The 13,174-nt window shown below is 45.7% G+C and overlaps 1 protein-coding gene across 2 annotated transcripts in view; it reads left to right on the forward strand.

Annotated features, from left to right (window-relative positions):
* dmgdh (dimethylglycine dehydrogenase) overlaps nt 1–13,174 on the forward strand; it is a 159,083-nt gene that overhangs the window by 120,278 nt on the left and 25,631 nt on the right. For both annotated transcript variants that reach the window (XM_078563311.1, XM_078563316.1), the window contains 2 exons: nt 1,205–1,335; nt 3,972–4,189. In XM_078563311.1, the coding sequence (XP_078419437.1) occupies nt 1,205–1,335; nt 3,972–4,189 (349 nt within the window). The remainder of the gene's footprint in view (nt 1–1,204; nt 1,336–3,971; nt 4,190–13,174) is intronic.

A 13,174-nucleotide genomic window follows, 5' to 3' on the forward strand; every position in this document is an offset into this window, starting at 1 on the left:
CTTACAGAACTAATGGTAAAGAAAAAATTGGAATTAATCATGTATTCTTTGCTGTCAATTTGACTCAAATAATTTATAATTGTCCTAATTGAGAGAACAATTGGATTTCCATTAAAGGACAAATTACAATTTAGCCTCTTAGTTACAACCCTTGACTCCCAAATGCCATCTCTATCTTCCTTTCCAGTATTCTGGTAATAGTTGTTATTGTACAATCCCATGACTACCAAATCATGACACTTTTGGTCAAAGCTCTAAAGACATTCCATGTGCAGGATTTCCCCCCCCCCCCCCGTCGGGGGCGAAGTGGAAGGGCGTGCGTGCTTCCGATCGGCGCCATTTTATGTGGGCAGGCCAATTAAGGCCCAGCCAGCGTGACGTCCGCACGGAAGCACTATGCACTCCCTGTGCAGGCGGAGAGGAAATCCCAAAATCGAGAGTGCGCTCTTTCGCGCATGTGCACGAAAGAGCGCACTCATCTCCCTGAGGCTAAGTGTAGCCTCAGGGAGATCGGCTCTAAATGTTAAAAACCTAAAAATAGAAAAATAAAATTTCACTAACATGTCCCCTCATGTGACAATGTCACATGAGTTGGGACATGTCCATAATTTTTACAAAAACTTTATTAAAATTTTTAAAAACCTACATGAAACCTCATCCCGCCCATGGATGAGGTTTCATGCTTTTTCTAATTCGCCCCGGGGCTCCTGGCCTGCCCGCCAACCTGAAGGTTGGATGGGCAGGTCCTTTAATTACTTAATTGACTCTGTCCATGGCCTCAATTGGCCATTGACAGGTCGGCAGGCGCGCAGCTGATTTCGCTGCGCCCCCGCCTACCTGAAAATTTAAATGGGGCGCGGTTACCGCACACCATTTTACCCGTCGGCGAGCGGGCCCTGTCCCTGCTTGCCAACGCGTAAAATACTGCCCTATATGTCTGCAACCATGGTGTGTTATCCTTTCGCATCCTCCTCAACCTCTCCACTATGTTTGATGTAGTCAACCATACCATTTTCCCTCTGCAACCTCTGTGACAGTGCCTCACATGGCTGTGTCCCTGCTTATCCCACTGCAGCAAGCCTATCTCCTAGAATGACTTCTCCTCCAGTACCCACATGCTCACCAAGCCACGCATTCCATTCTCGGCTATTGCAATGTGTGGCCCCTCTTTTTTCCATCTTTAATTTACCCCCCTTTCCCACAGGTGGGCTATATTAACATCAGTCATATGATTACCCCAAGAGGCCGAGTTTACGCTGAAGTGACAATCAGCCACTTGTCAGAAGAGGAGTTCCTGCTGGTGACAGGATCAGGGTCAGAGCTCCATGACCTAAGGTAAGCATAGATGTTTTTAAAAAAGTATAACTTCTGAAATGAATTTATTCTTTTTATTGATCGATTTAATGTGGGTGGCGCAGTGGTTAGAGCTGCTGTCTTACAGCTCCAGGGACCCAGGTTCAACCCTGACCTCGGGTGTCTGTCTGTGTGGAGTTTGCATGTTCTACCCGTTTCTGCTGGGTGCTCTGGTTTCCTCCCACTGTCCAAAGGCGTGCTGGTTAGGTGGATTGGGTATGGTAAATTGTCCCTGAGTGTGTGCCCTGTGATAAAGACATCTGTATCTTCATTATTTTCCATTCTTCAAATCCGTCTCCAGTACCAACCAGGGAAGTGGCCAAGTGTAACTGGAGATTCCACCAGCTCAGGGAATAAGTTGGATTGAGGTCAATGTTTTCTGATTGGGGTGAGGCAGCTGACTTTTCACTTGATCACAAGGACACCTACCTATTCCCATCTTTTTTTTAATATTACTTAATTTTAGGCATCACTAGCAAGGTTGTCATTTTTGCCTCTCCGTATTTGCGCAAACTGAATGGTCACTTCACAGGGTTCTTAAGAGTCACGCACGCTAGCGTGGGGCTCAGGTCACACATAGGCCAGATCAGGTCTGGACAACAGATTTCCTTCCCCAAAGTGGGGTAATTTTGACTTGGTGATAGTGTAAGACAGGCAATATTGGATTGGTCATCTGTTATGCATCTCTTCCCATTTTTGTCTCCATTGAAGACAGTGGAAATCAAAATCAAGAAAGGTGTACAATGAACGGATAATCTAGTTTCTTCTGTTTTACTCTTAACACCAAAATTACTCACGAGGATATTTTTGTACCAATTTGGTTTGTGGCATTTGTAAATTATTGGTCAAACATCTTGAACCTCAGTATTGGTTGGCTCAGTGATAAATTTATCATTGACTAAAATGCAACTCCAGGGACTGGATTTTATGCTTCCCCACTGGATTTGAAGGCAGGGGGATTTGTAAAATGCAGCACTTGGCCTGCCTGCCACCTACTCACCTGCCTCGGTGTTATGACTGAGCAGTTGGTAAAGCTAAGTTATTTAAAAATTCCAGAAAGAAACTTTAAACAACTGTTATAACCTATAATATGTTTGAAATGCAACTCTAAATTCAGGAATCAGACCACCAGTTCTCAAGGTTTTACATTAAACATTTTATTAATTTACACAGGTTAAAATATACATACACATGGCTACAAATTACTACTATCATAACTTTTAACAAATTCCCAAACTAATCTCCATTAAGGCAACAGCCATCCATAGACTTAACTAAACACCAGGCAAAGCATTCTCACCGTACAAATTTAAAATGAGATTCTTTTCACTTTGGTTCCTGTGGAGACAGTTGGAGGTTTACAGCTGCTTTTTGATCTCACATTGCCTCTGCCCTGCACACCCGGACACTGCTGAAGTTGTACCTAACATCGCTCATTGAATGTAAATTCTCATTGTATCACCAACCACTTTGAACTCCATCTTTTAACAATAAAACCCCTTTCATAGTCCCAATTTTATTAGTAATATAAACACATTGCTTGGTATCTCCTAGCTAGATGGTAATTTTCACCCCACTTCTTGAATGCTCTATTCAAAAAATGCAAATGCACACTATCTCTCTTACATATCAAAACTAATACACATCATAGCTTCCAGATTGGCTGACGTTAATCCAATTAAGACACACCCACAGACTAAACCTCTATTTTAAAAGAAACATATTTCCCAATAATATTGTATACATTAATAGCTTAATGACACTAAGACTTGTCCCCTCCTCTGCCATCCTTGAGCCTATTGAGACCCTTAAATGGCCAATTAATGACCATTAAGGGCCTTCTCCTGCCCCCACTGCTATTTTACCTGCGACAGAGGGAAGCCCACACCAGATGGGTAGCCTGGCAGCTTTAACTGGGTGGGCTGGTGTCAAGCAATGAGTTGAGGACTTTCTTTGGGGGTCTCCCCGAAGGGCACACACCTCCCTTTAACCCAACACCTTTGGTCTCTCAAGCCAGGCCCCTCCACCCCCTCAACACCTTTGCGGAGGCCCATCAGTCCAGGCCCGGCAATACCCCTGACTTAACTGAAGTCTGGCCCCATACACTCCTCATCTTCAGGGACTGCCTGTAGTCCCATCAGTGGCCACCACTCGAACCTGGTGCTGCTGGGACTACAGAGCTGCCGGCCAATCGGATTGGCCAGTAGCTGCCTAAGGCAGGACTTCCTCCTGAGATAGGGGCGGAAGTCTCACCTTAAGCCAATAACGCTATTCCCAGTGTTAAATGGCGACATGGCATCTGACATTATAGTGGACGGGCTCAAACCCTCGCCCAGCCCCAGACTTTTGGGGGAGATGTGGGGTGCGGGGGAACCATTGTGCCCCATAAAATCTGGACTTGAACACACAGGCCTGGAAATTCCATGCACTGCCTGCTTTTTTTTTCCCTTTCACCTCCAATATCATGGTCAGGAAGCACAGTCATACCTTCATATGAGCCGGAAATGCAGTGCCCATACCTGAAACAAGCCCTTTGCACATTTACTTATTTATTGTTACCTTAAAAAGAGAAGCAGGATCCCTACTATTCACCTGACTTACCGCTTTCATTTCTCTAGGTATATAGAGGAAGAGGCAGCAAATGGTGGCTATGCGGTCGATATTCGCAATGTTACTGATGAGATCGGGGTGCTGGGTGTAGCAGGTCCATTTGCACGGAAGGTTCTCCAAAAGCTCACAGCGGTAGATCTGAGTGGAACAGCATTTAAATTCCTGCAGTGTAAGCCTATCACCCTGGCTGATGTTCCCCTCACTGCTATGAGGATCTCCTACACAGGTTGGTGCCAGACCCTGATTAACCAATGTTTTGGCTCACAACAGTGCTTTAGAGATTTTCACAAAGAAATATATAATTAGTTAAGCTTGCAGCCAGCGAAGACTCGTAATGCAGGCAATTTTACAAATTCCTGGCACAGAACTCCACCCACCTGGAATGTTTATTGGGAATTTGGGCACTCATCCCTTTGGCCATGAATTTCTCTCGAGTAAATTTAATGCAGTTCTGAAGATTGGAAGAAATAACGGTGGGCAAGTGGAGTTCAAGATAAATGGTCAACAGCTGGAACAGATATTGTGTCAAAATCCTGGAACTCCCTCCCGAACAGCACTCTGGGTGTGCGGTTCAAAAAGGCAGCTCACCGCCGCCTTCTCAAGGGTAATTAGGGATGGGCAATAAATGCTGGCCTAGCCAGCGATGCCCACGGCCCGTGAATGAATAAAAACAAAAAAAACAACTTAAGTAGCTGGGAAGCATCTTGTCAGAAGATCATTACTGCCGTAAAGAAATCCAAGCTAGAATGGCAATGGCAGAGAATGCATCCTCCAAATAGAGAAAAATACTCGGCATAAGACTGATTAAGACTCATAAGAATTATCAAGACTGTGGGTGGAATTTTACAGCCCTGTCACAATGGGGTGGAGGAAGGCGCAGGGCCATAAAATGTGACGAGGCGTTCAAAAGCCCATTGACTTCAGCGGGACTGGGAAATGCCGCCAGCGGGAAGGGCCGTTAAAATCCACCACGTGATTTGGAGTGTCTTGTTGTGTGGGGCTGAAACATGGACCTTGAGAAAAGGCGACATCCAAAGCTTAGAAAGTGGCAGGTCAGATGGAGGGAACACAAGAGCAACAAAGAAATTCTCAGATAAAAGCAAAAAACTGCAGATGCTGGAAATCCAAAAAAAAAATACCTGGAAAAACTCAGCAGGTCTGACAGCATCTGCAGAGAGGAACACAGTTAACGTTTCGAGTCCGAATGACCCTTCAACAGAACTAAGTAAAGATAGAAAAGAGGTGAAATATAAGCTGGTTTAAGGGGGGGTGGGACAGGTAGAGCTGGATAGAGGGCCAGTGATAGGTGGAGATTGCCAAAAGATGTCACAGACATAAGGACAAAGAGGTGTTGAAGGTGGTGATATTATCTAAGGAATGTGCTAATTAAGGGTAGAAAGCAGGACAAGCAAGGTACAGATAGCCCTAGTGGGGGTGGGGTGAAGGGAAGGGATCGAAATAGGCTAAAAGGTAGAGATAAAACAATGGATGGAAATCCATTTAAAAATAATGGAAATAGGTGGGAAAAGAAAAATCGATATAAGTTATTGGAAAAAAGGGGGATCGAAAAGGGGGTGGGGATGGAAGAGAGAGTTCATGATCTAAAATTGTTGAACTCAATATTCAGTCCGGAAGGCTGTAAAGTGCCTAGTCGGAAGATGTGGTGCTGTTCCTCCAGTTTGCGTTGAGCTTCACTGGAACAATGCAGCAGGCCAAGGACAGACATGTGGGCATGAGAGCAGGGTGGAGTATTGAAATGGCAAGCAACAGGGAGGTCTGGGTAATGCTTGCGGACAGACCGAAGGTGTTCTGCAAAGCGGTCACCCAGTCTGCGTTTGGTCTCTCCAATGTAGAGGAAACCACATTGGGAGCAACGAATGCAGTAGATTAAATTGTGGGAAGTGCAAGTGAAATGCTGCTTCACTTGAAAGGAGTGTTTGGGCCCTTGGACAGTGAGGAGAGGGGAAGTAAAGGGGCAGGTGTTGCACTTTCTGCGGTTGCATGGGAAGGTGCCTTGGGAGGGGGTTGAGGTGTAGGGGGTGATGGAGGAGTGGACCAGGGTGTCCCAGAGGGAACGATCCCTGTGGAATGCCGCCAGGTAGGGTGAAGGGAAGATGTGTTTGGTGGTGGCATCATGCTGGAGTTGGCGGAAATGGCGGAGGATGATCCTTTGAATGCGGACGCTGGTGGGGTGATAAGTGAGGACAAGGGGGACCTTATCATGTTTCTGGGAGGGAGAGGAAAGTGTGAGGGCGGATGCGCGGGAGATGGGCCGGACACGGTTGAGGGCCCTGTCAACCACCGTGGGTGGAAAACCTCGGTTAAGGAAGAAGGAAGACATGTCAGAAGAACTGTTTTTGAAAGTGGCATCATCAGAACAGATGCAATGGAGGCGAAGGAACTGAGAAAATGGGATGGAGTCCTTACAGGAAGTGGGGTGTGAGGAGCTGTAGTCGAGGTAGCTGTGGGAGTCGGTAGGCTTGTAATGAATATTGGTGGACAGTCTATCACCAGAAATTGAGACAGGGAGGTCAAGGAAGGGGATGGGCCATGTGAAAATGATGGAGGGGTGGAAATTGGAAATTCTCAGGATGGTGGAGAAGGAAAGATCGTTCGTAAATATTATTACGAAAAGGCAACAAGGTTGGATTAGCCATATTCTAAGGTATGAGAACTTGCTGAAGGAGGTGATCGCAAGAAAATTAGGGGGATGGAGACCAAGAGGGAGAAAGGGAATGATGTTAGCCAAATTGAAAATGGGGAGGGTCCTATGAACAACTGAAGAGGAAGGCGCAAAGACGCGAGGTGTGGAGCATTGAACAGAGGATTTGCCCTTAGGCAGAACCCCCAATTACTATGAAAGGTAATGAACAGGAAATTATGGGAAACGCATTCCCAAGCTCCTGATTTGTGCTCCCAGCATCAGGAGGGCAAACTTGTAAAATTAGCCCTGGTTGTGAGTCATTAAATCGTTAGCGTCTTGATGAAGCAAAGGTTTGATAAAAAGGTCTGTTTGTGAAGTCACAAGTGTCGTGTGCGGTGTCACTATGTTGTCATGCACAGACACACAACTATGTGTTTGTGATTTTATTGTGTGATTGTAAACAAACTAAGGACATGTTTCCCAACATTGGCCTCAATTTCTTGCTCCCCCACCAGCAGGTTTATAGGTGGAGGGGGGAGCATGAAATTGAAGGAACGGGCTTCCCTCTGGGTTACCGCCCACCCTGACCTCACAGTGATTTTACGCTAGGGTGGGCAAGGTCTCAGCCTGCCCTTGCCCCAATTGAGGCCCTTAAGTGGCCAATTATTGACCACCTAAGGGCTGTTTCCTGCCCAGCCTCAATTTTTAGGCTGGCAGGAAGATTTACCTGGCGTAGGAGAAGCCCAAAAGTGAACGAGCGTACTCCCCAGGTGGGAAGGGATGATGGGGAGGGAGCGCCTCCATCAGAAGCCCCCTTCTAACTCCAGGCACCACCCTTGCACCCCTCTCCCCTTTAAGGTCTGGTGGTCTCTGGACCTCCCTAGCCCCCCCAGCACCTCCCCCAACACCCCAATCACCCACTTTGCATTCCTCCAGGCCTTCCCTACCCTTGCCATCTTGGGACCACGAAAACTTACTTGCCATCTATTCCTGGGACTTAGGCTCAGGCACCTCCCTGAACCTCCTCTTCAATCCACTGCAGCTCCTGTCACTGCACGGACTAGAGAGCTGTCTACCAGTCTGGTTGGCCGGCAGCTCTCTAAGATGGGACTTCCTCCTGAGTGAGGGGCGTAACTCCTGCCTGCAGCCGGTTGGCAACCATTCGAGCGCGAAATGGCTGCGGGGCATGTGGGGCATAATTTTACATCCCACAGCGGGCGCGCGCCCGACCCGATTGGGCATAAAATCGCACGAGAAGACATCGGGTGAGCATCCTGGCATCACTGCGCACTCGCACGATATTCCTTTCGCAGGACATGCGCATAAATTGTAAGCACATCCACCCACGATTAAGAGGGCAATTAACGGCGCAGTTGTCTCCGTTTTTTAGTGGCCTGTCCAACCTTACAGTTGGCGGATGGGTGAATCGGCCACGCGGCCTTTACATTTTTCATCAAATCTCATCCAAGGGCGGGATGAAATTCCCGTTATGAAATAAAATTAAAATAAATATCTGTGGACAGCCGTTTTATCAGCTATATATTCAGGTGCTTGATTGTGGTGCGTGGACATTTTTTTTTGCAGCTTCTTTAACCTTTATTTGATCATTTTCAGGTCTGCAGCTCCCTGAGGCAGATGTCTGCCTTCAGGGAGCTCTCTCGCAGCGCTTACAGAAACATCATCGCCCGCCCTCTACCCGCCCCCACCTCGGCAGCGCTGAGCTTTTCACCGCCCGTTTCTCACTGGCTGGCCGTTAATCGGCCGTTAATCAGCCAGCCAGCGTGAAATCGTGGTCGATCACGGTCGGGGGCCCGTTTCTCAACTGCTCCCGGGCCCGCCGATTGTGTGCTCCCGCCAAAGGTAAAATTCAGGCCTTGGAGTCACCAGGGACGTGTTCCCCACCGATTCTTCAAATGGCGGGAAGGGAAACTCCACCATCTGAAATGGTCAGGCCATTGTTTTTTTTAACGTAGACAGCTTTTGAAGCAACGTTAATTTAATATATTTTGCCTTCGTGTCCAAGTTGAATTGCCCTCTTAAATTTGTATTATTAATTAATTAATCCTACTCCTCGCATATTTGTGATATGTAGATGATACATTTGCTTTATTTGAATTTGCAGCCGTATGTAAGAATTTCCTTACACACCTTAATGAGCTCCATCTTGTGCTCAATTTCACATTTGAAATGCAGCAGACAAATGAGCTCCCTTTTCTTGACGTGCTAATTGAGAAATCTGCCAATGGGTTCTCTACTATTGAAGACAGAAGGAACATGTCCATGCATTGCACCTTTTGCAACTAAACAAAACTTAGGGGACAGCCATTCCCTGGTTCATTCCCCATGGTAATGCCTTGACCAATCAGAGTCGATCTGCCTGGTTTGAATTTGAACAAAAACTTGGCAGTTAACTGTACCCTGGTACACTCTCCATGGCAATGCTTCTTCCAATCAGAGTCCACTTTCCAACCAATCAGCACTCTCTTTTCATGCGATATAAATTGTTGTTCCCTTTACTATTGATATTCTAGCAAACTGTCCTGATGAGTGCAAGACGAAGAGCTTCAACATGTTGTCTCTTTTTTCAGCAATATTATTTAATTCCTTTTAACGCAGTTAAGGCCCAGATCGTGATCTTTCCTCCCCATTTTCACAGCGCCATTATTTTCTTTTTCCAGTCATAATAAGTATCACCCTGTGGGTTTCTCCAGTTCAAAAGTCCAGAATGTTCCTTCTCGTTGTCCACTCCAACTTATCAATGTCTTTTTAGGAATGTAGGAGCAGATGTATGCTATTCAGCCTATCGGGACTGCTCCGCCATTCAGTACGATAGTGGCTGACCATCCACTTCAATGCCTTTTTCCCACATTGTCCCCATATCCCTTTTTGTCATTGGTATTTAGAAATCTGTCAATCTCTGCTTTAAACATAAGATAGGGACCCAAAAATTGCACTCAATATTCCAAATGTGGCCTCTCCTAGGATCTGTAAAAGTTTGAATAACTACTTTCAACATATAATCAAATTTTCCTGCAGTATACTCTATACTTTAGTAGTCTTATTGGTAAGAGGGCATTTTGTGCCATCTTCCCCAAATAGTTAATGACAAATTTGCTCCAATTCTCTTGCAATTTAGTTGGCTCTGCCTGTCTCCAGACAAATTTAATAGCCCAATTATCACATCATTTGCAGCCTGAAAACACTGCAATTGTGCTGCTATTTTGATAAATAATAAATCCTGTCTGAAAAATGTCTTGTAATTAGCTCACAACTAAAAAAAAAATGTAGTATTAAAGCAGAAAGTAGATTCGAGAAACATGGGGCTGGATTTTCATGGCCCCATGGAGATAGAATTGAAGGTGGCGGAGGCAGTGGTGGTGGGGAGGGGGGATGTGGGGTTGGTGGCAGTGAGGGGGAGGAAAATAGGGGGTAGTCATGTCAGGATGGCTCCCCACTCATTCCCGTCACCAGGAGACTTTCCCAAGGCAGACAGGCAACCAGGTTGGCTGCCCACTCCATGAGGGTGAACAGCCAATTAGGCCAATTAAGACCCTGCTTAGGGGCCATTTTTCATCGGCACCAGTATTTTCCTGCTGTCAGATTAGCCCCCCCCCACCATGTACGGGGGTCGCCACCTCAATTGAGGCAGCCTTCTGGAGGCAGGTCGGGCTGGCCATCGAAGCTGGAGGCTCAGTTCTCCAATGATGGGACTATGGGGATGAAATGCTGGAGTTGTGAATAGGCCTGCGAAGGGGTTTCCCCTCCAACCTAATGGTCCTGTCAGCTTTGAGCCTTTTAATTTATACCTTCTCTGCAGGCAGCTTAGGCACTGCCATGTTGAGCCTCAGCAAGTTGCCGCAGTGCATCTTGTAGATGTTACACACACACTGCTGCCACTAAACACCGGTGGTGGAGGGAGTGAATGTTTAAGGTTTAGATGAGGTGCCGATCAAACAGGCTTATCCTGAATGGTGTCAAGTTTCTTGTGATAAGGATGGTTGATCCTTGGACACTGCCCTGAGGAACTCCAGCTGTTATATCCTGTTACTGAGATGATTGGCCTCTAGCAACTACAGTCATCTTCCTTTTATGCTGCGTATATGACTCCAACCAGTGGAAAGTTTCCCCTCAATTCCCATTGATTTCAATTTTAAATCAAATGCTACCTTGATGTCAAGGATGATTGCTCTCACCTCACCTTTGGAATTCAGCTCTTTGGTCCATATTTGAACTAAAGCAGGTGTGAGGTCTGGAACCAAGTGCTGCTGGCATATCCCAAACTGAACATCAGTGAGCAGGTTATTGCTGTGTTAGTGCTGCTTGATAAAACTATTGACGGCACCATTCATCACTTTGCTGATGATTGAGAGTCGGCTGATGGGGTGGTAATTGGCCGGATTGGATTTATGTTTCTTTTTGTGGGCAGGACATAACTGGACAATTTTCCACTTTGCCAGATAAATGCCAGTGTTGTATCTGTACTGGAGCAGCTTGGCCAGGGGTGCTAGCCCCTGTGTTCTGTGTTGTCAGGGCCCATCGCCTTTGCAGTATCCAGCAGCTTTAGCCATTTCTTGATAACACATGGAGTGAATCAAATGAGCTAAATATCTGCATCTGTGATTCTGGGAACCTCAGGAGCAGGCCAAGATGGATCATCCAGTTGGCAGTCCTGGTTGAAAATGGCTGCCAATGCTTCAGCCTTAACTTTTGCATTTATGTGCTGGGCTAACTCCCACATAATTGACGATGGGGATGTTTTTGGAGCCTCCGCAGTTGTTTAATTGTCTAGCATCATTTATGACTGGTCTTGGCAGGATTGCAAAGCTATTACCTGATCCATTGCTTGTGTACTTGCTCTGTCTATTGCATTCTGCTTCCACTGTTTGGCATGCAAGTAGTTCAGTCTTGTAACTTCACTAGATTGGCACCTCATTTGTAGGTATGCTTGGTGCTGTTCCTGGCACGCTCCCCAGCACTCCTCATTGAACCAGCGTTGGTCCTCTGGCTCGATGGTAATGGTAGAGTGACGGATATGTCGGGCCATAAGATTGTGTTTTTTAAAAATTCATTCAAGGGATGTGGACTTCGCTGGCTAGGCCGGCATTTATTGCCCATCCCTAATTGCTCTTGAGGTGACAATTAAAGAACTTAATAGAAGAGCGTGATGGACAGATTGGAATGAAAATAAGGAAATTCCAAATGTTGTGACCTAGGTTGGTAAAGACAAATGGTGCAGCAAACAGGTGGTGGCGGCGGAGAGGGGGAGGCGGAGATTGAAGGGGAGAAGAGATGCACAAAGAGGCTAGAATCAGAGGAACAAAGATGGTAAGGGAGAGAAAGGAGAGAGGTTGTACAGCTGTAAAAGGAAATTAGAGTTATGAAGAGTAAGGCTTTGGAAACATCTGAAAGGACAAGAATTGCAAATTTGAGATGTTGGTGGGCCAGAAGTCAAGTGAAAACAAGGATAACAGGCAATCAGGACTCAGTTTGGGGTGGGATTCAAGCAGCTGAGGTTTGGACAAGGTGTAGGTTGTTGGAGGAGGATAGGGGATTAGCAAAGGAAACGTTGTAGTTGAGCCTGAAGCTTACAGAGGGATGTTTATAGAATTATGCTAAGCTTGTATAGGAGCCTGCTTTCAGTTGCACCTTGATTATAGTGTTCACTTCTGAGTTTCAGTACTATATATAAAAAAGGACATAGAAACACTGGAGAAAGTGCAGATTATAAAGATGGAACCAGAATGAGGAGAAATTACATTTACTCAGTGATTTGTGTGGAACTTGCTACTTCCGGATGTGATTGAGGCAAATAGCTTAAATACTTTCAAAAAGGAACTAGAAAAAAATCATGAGAAAAGGGAATTGAAAGATATGCTGATAGGCTGAGATAAAAGGAACAGAAGGAGATTTGTGTGCAATATAAATTATGTTCCTGTCACATCCTACAAAGGTCTGCAGACAGTTAACGTTGATGAAAACTAAATTGTAAATGTTCTGTTAAAAATGAACTGCGAATAGCTTCTAGTTTTTTTTGAAAACGCTACAGTTTCCAAAACAAATAAAGTAATGCACAAAGTAAAAAAAAAATTTAAAAAAAATAAACACAAACATGGACTAGTTGGGCGAACAGCCTGTTCCTGTGCTGTATTTTTGATGTAATTTTGTGATATAAATGAGGGTTTCACCAGCAGAAGGGTTAAACCGGGGGAAAGAGGTGTTAATGTTTTCAAACTGGGAGCAGGCTGTCTCTGTATGGAGACAAGAAGCTGTACACAATTCTGCTGCTACTAATAGCTCACGGTGCCTCATGAATGCCCAGTTTTGAGCTGCTAAACCTGTTCTGAATCGATTGCATTTAGCAAGGTGGCAGTGCCATTCAACAGGATGGAGGCTGTCCTTAGTGCAAAGACAGGACTTGGTCTCCACAAGGTCATTCTTGGTCACTCCTGCCAACACTCCATGGACAGAGGCAACTGCAGCAAGGAGATTAGTGAGGGTGAGGGGTGAGGTCAAGAAAGTTTTTCCTTTCTGTTGGCTCTCTCACCACATGCCCAGTCTAGCAGATAT

The sequence above is a fragment of the Cetorhinus maximus genome, chromosome 2 (assembly GCF_964194155.1).
Source record: "Cetorhinus maximus chromosome 2, sCetMax3.hap1.1, whole genome shotgun sequence".
Taxonomy (NCBI): domain Eukaryota; kingdom Metazoa; phylum Chordata; class Chondrichthyes; order Lamniformes; family Cetorhinidae; genus Cetorhinus; species Cetorhinus maximus.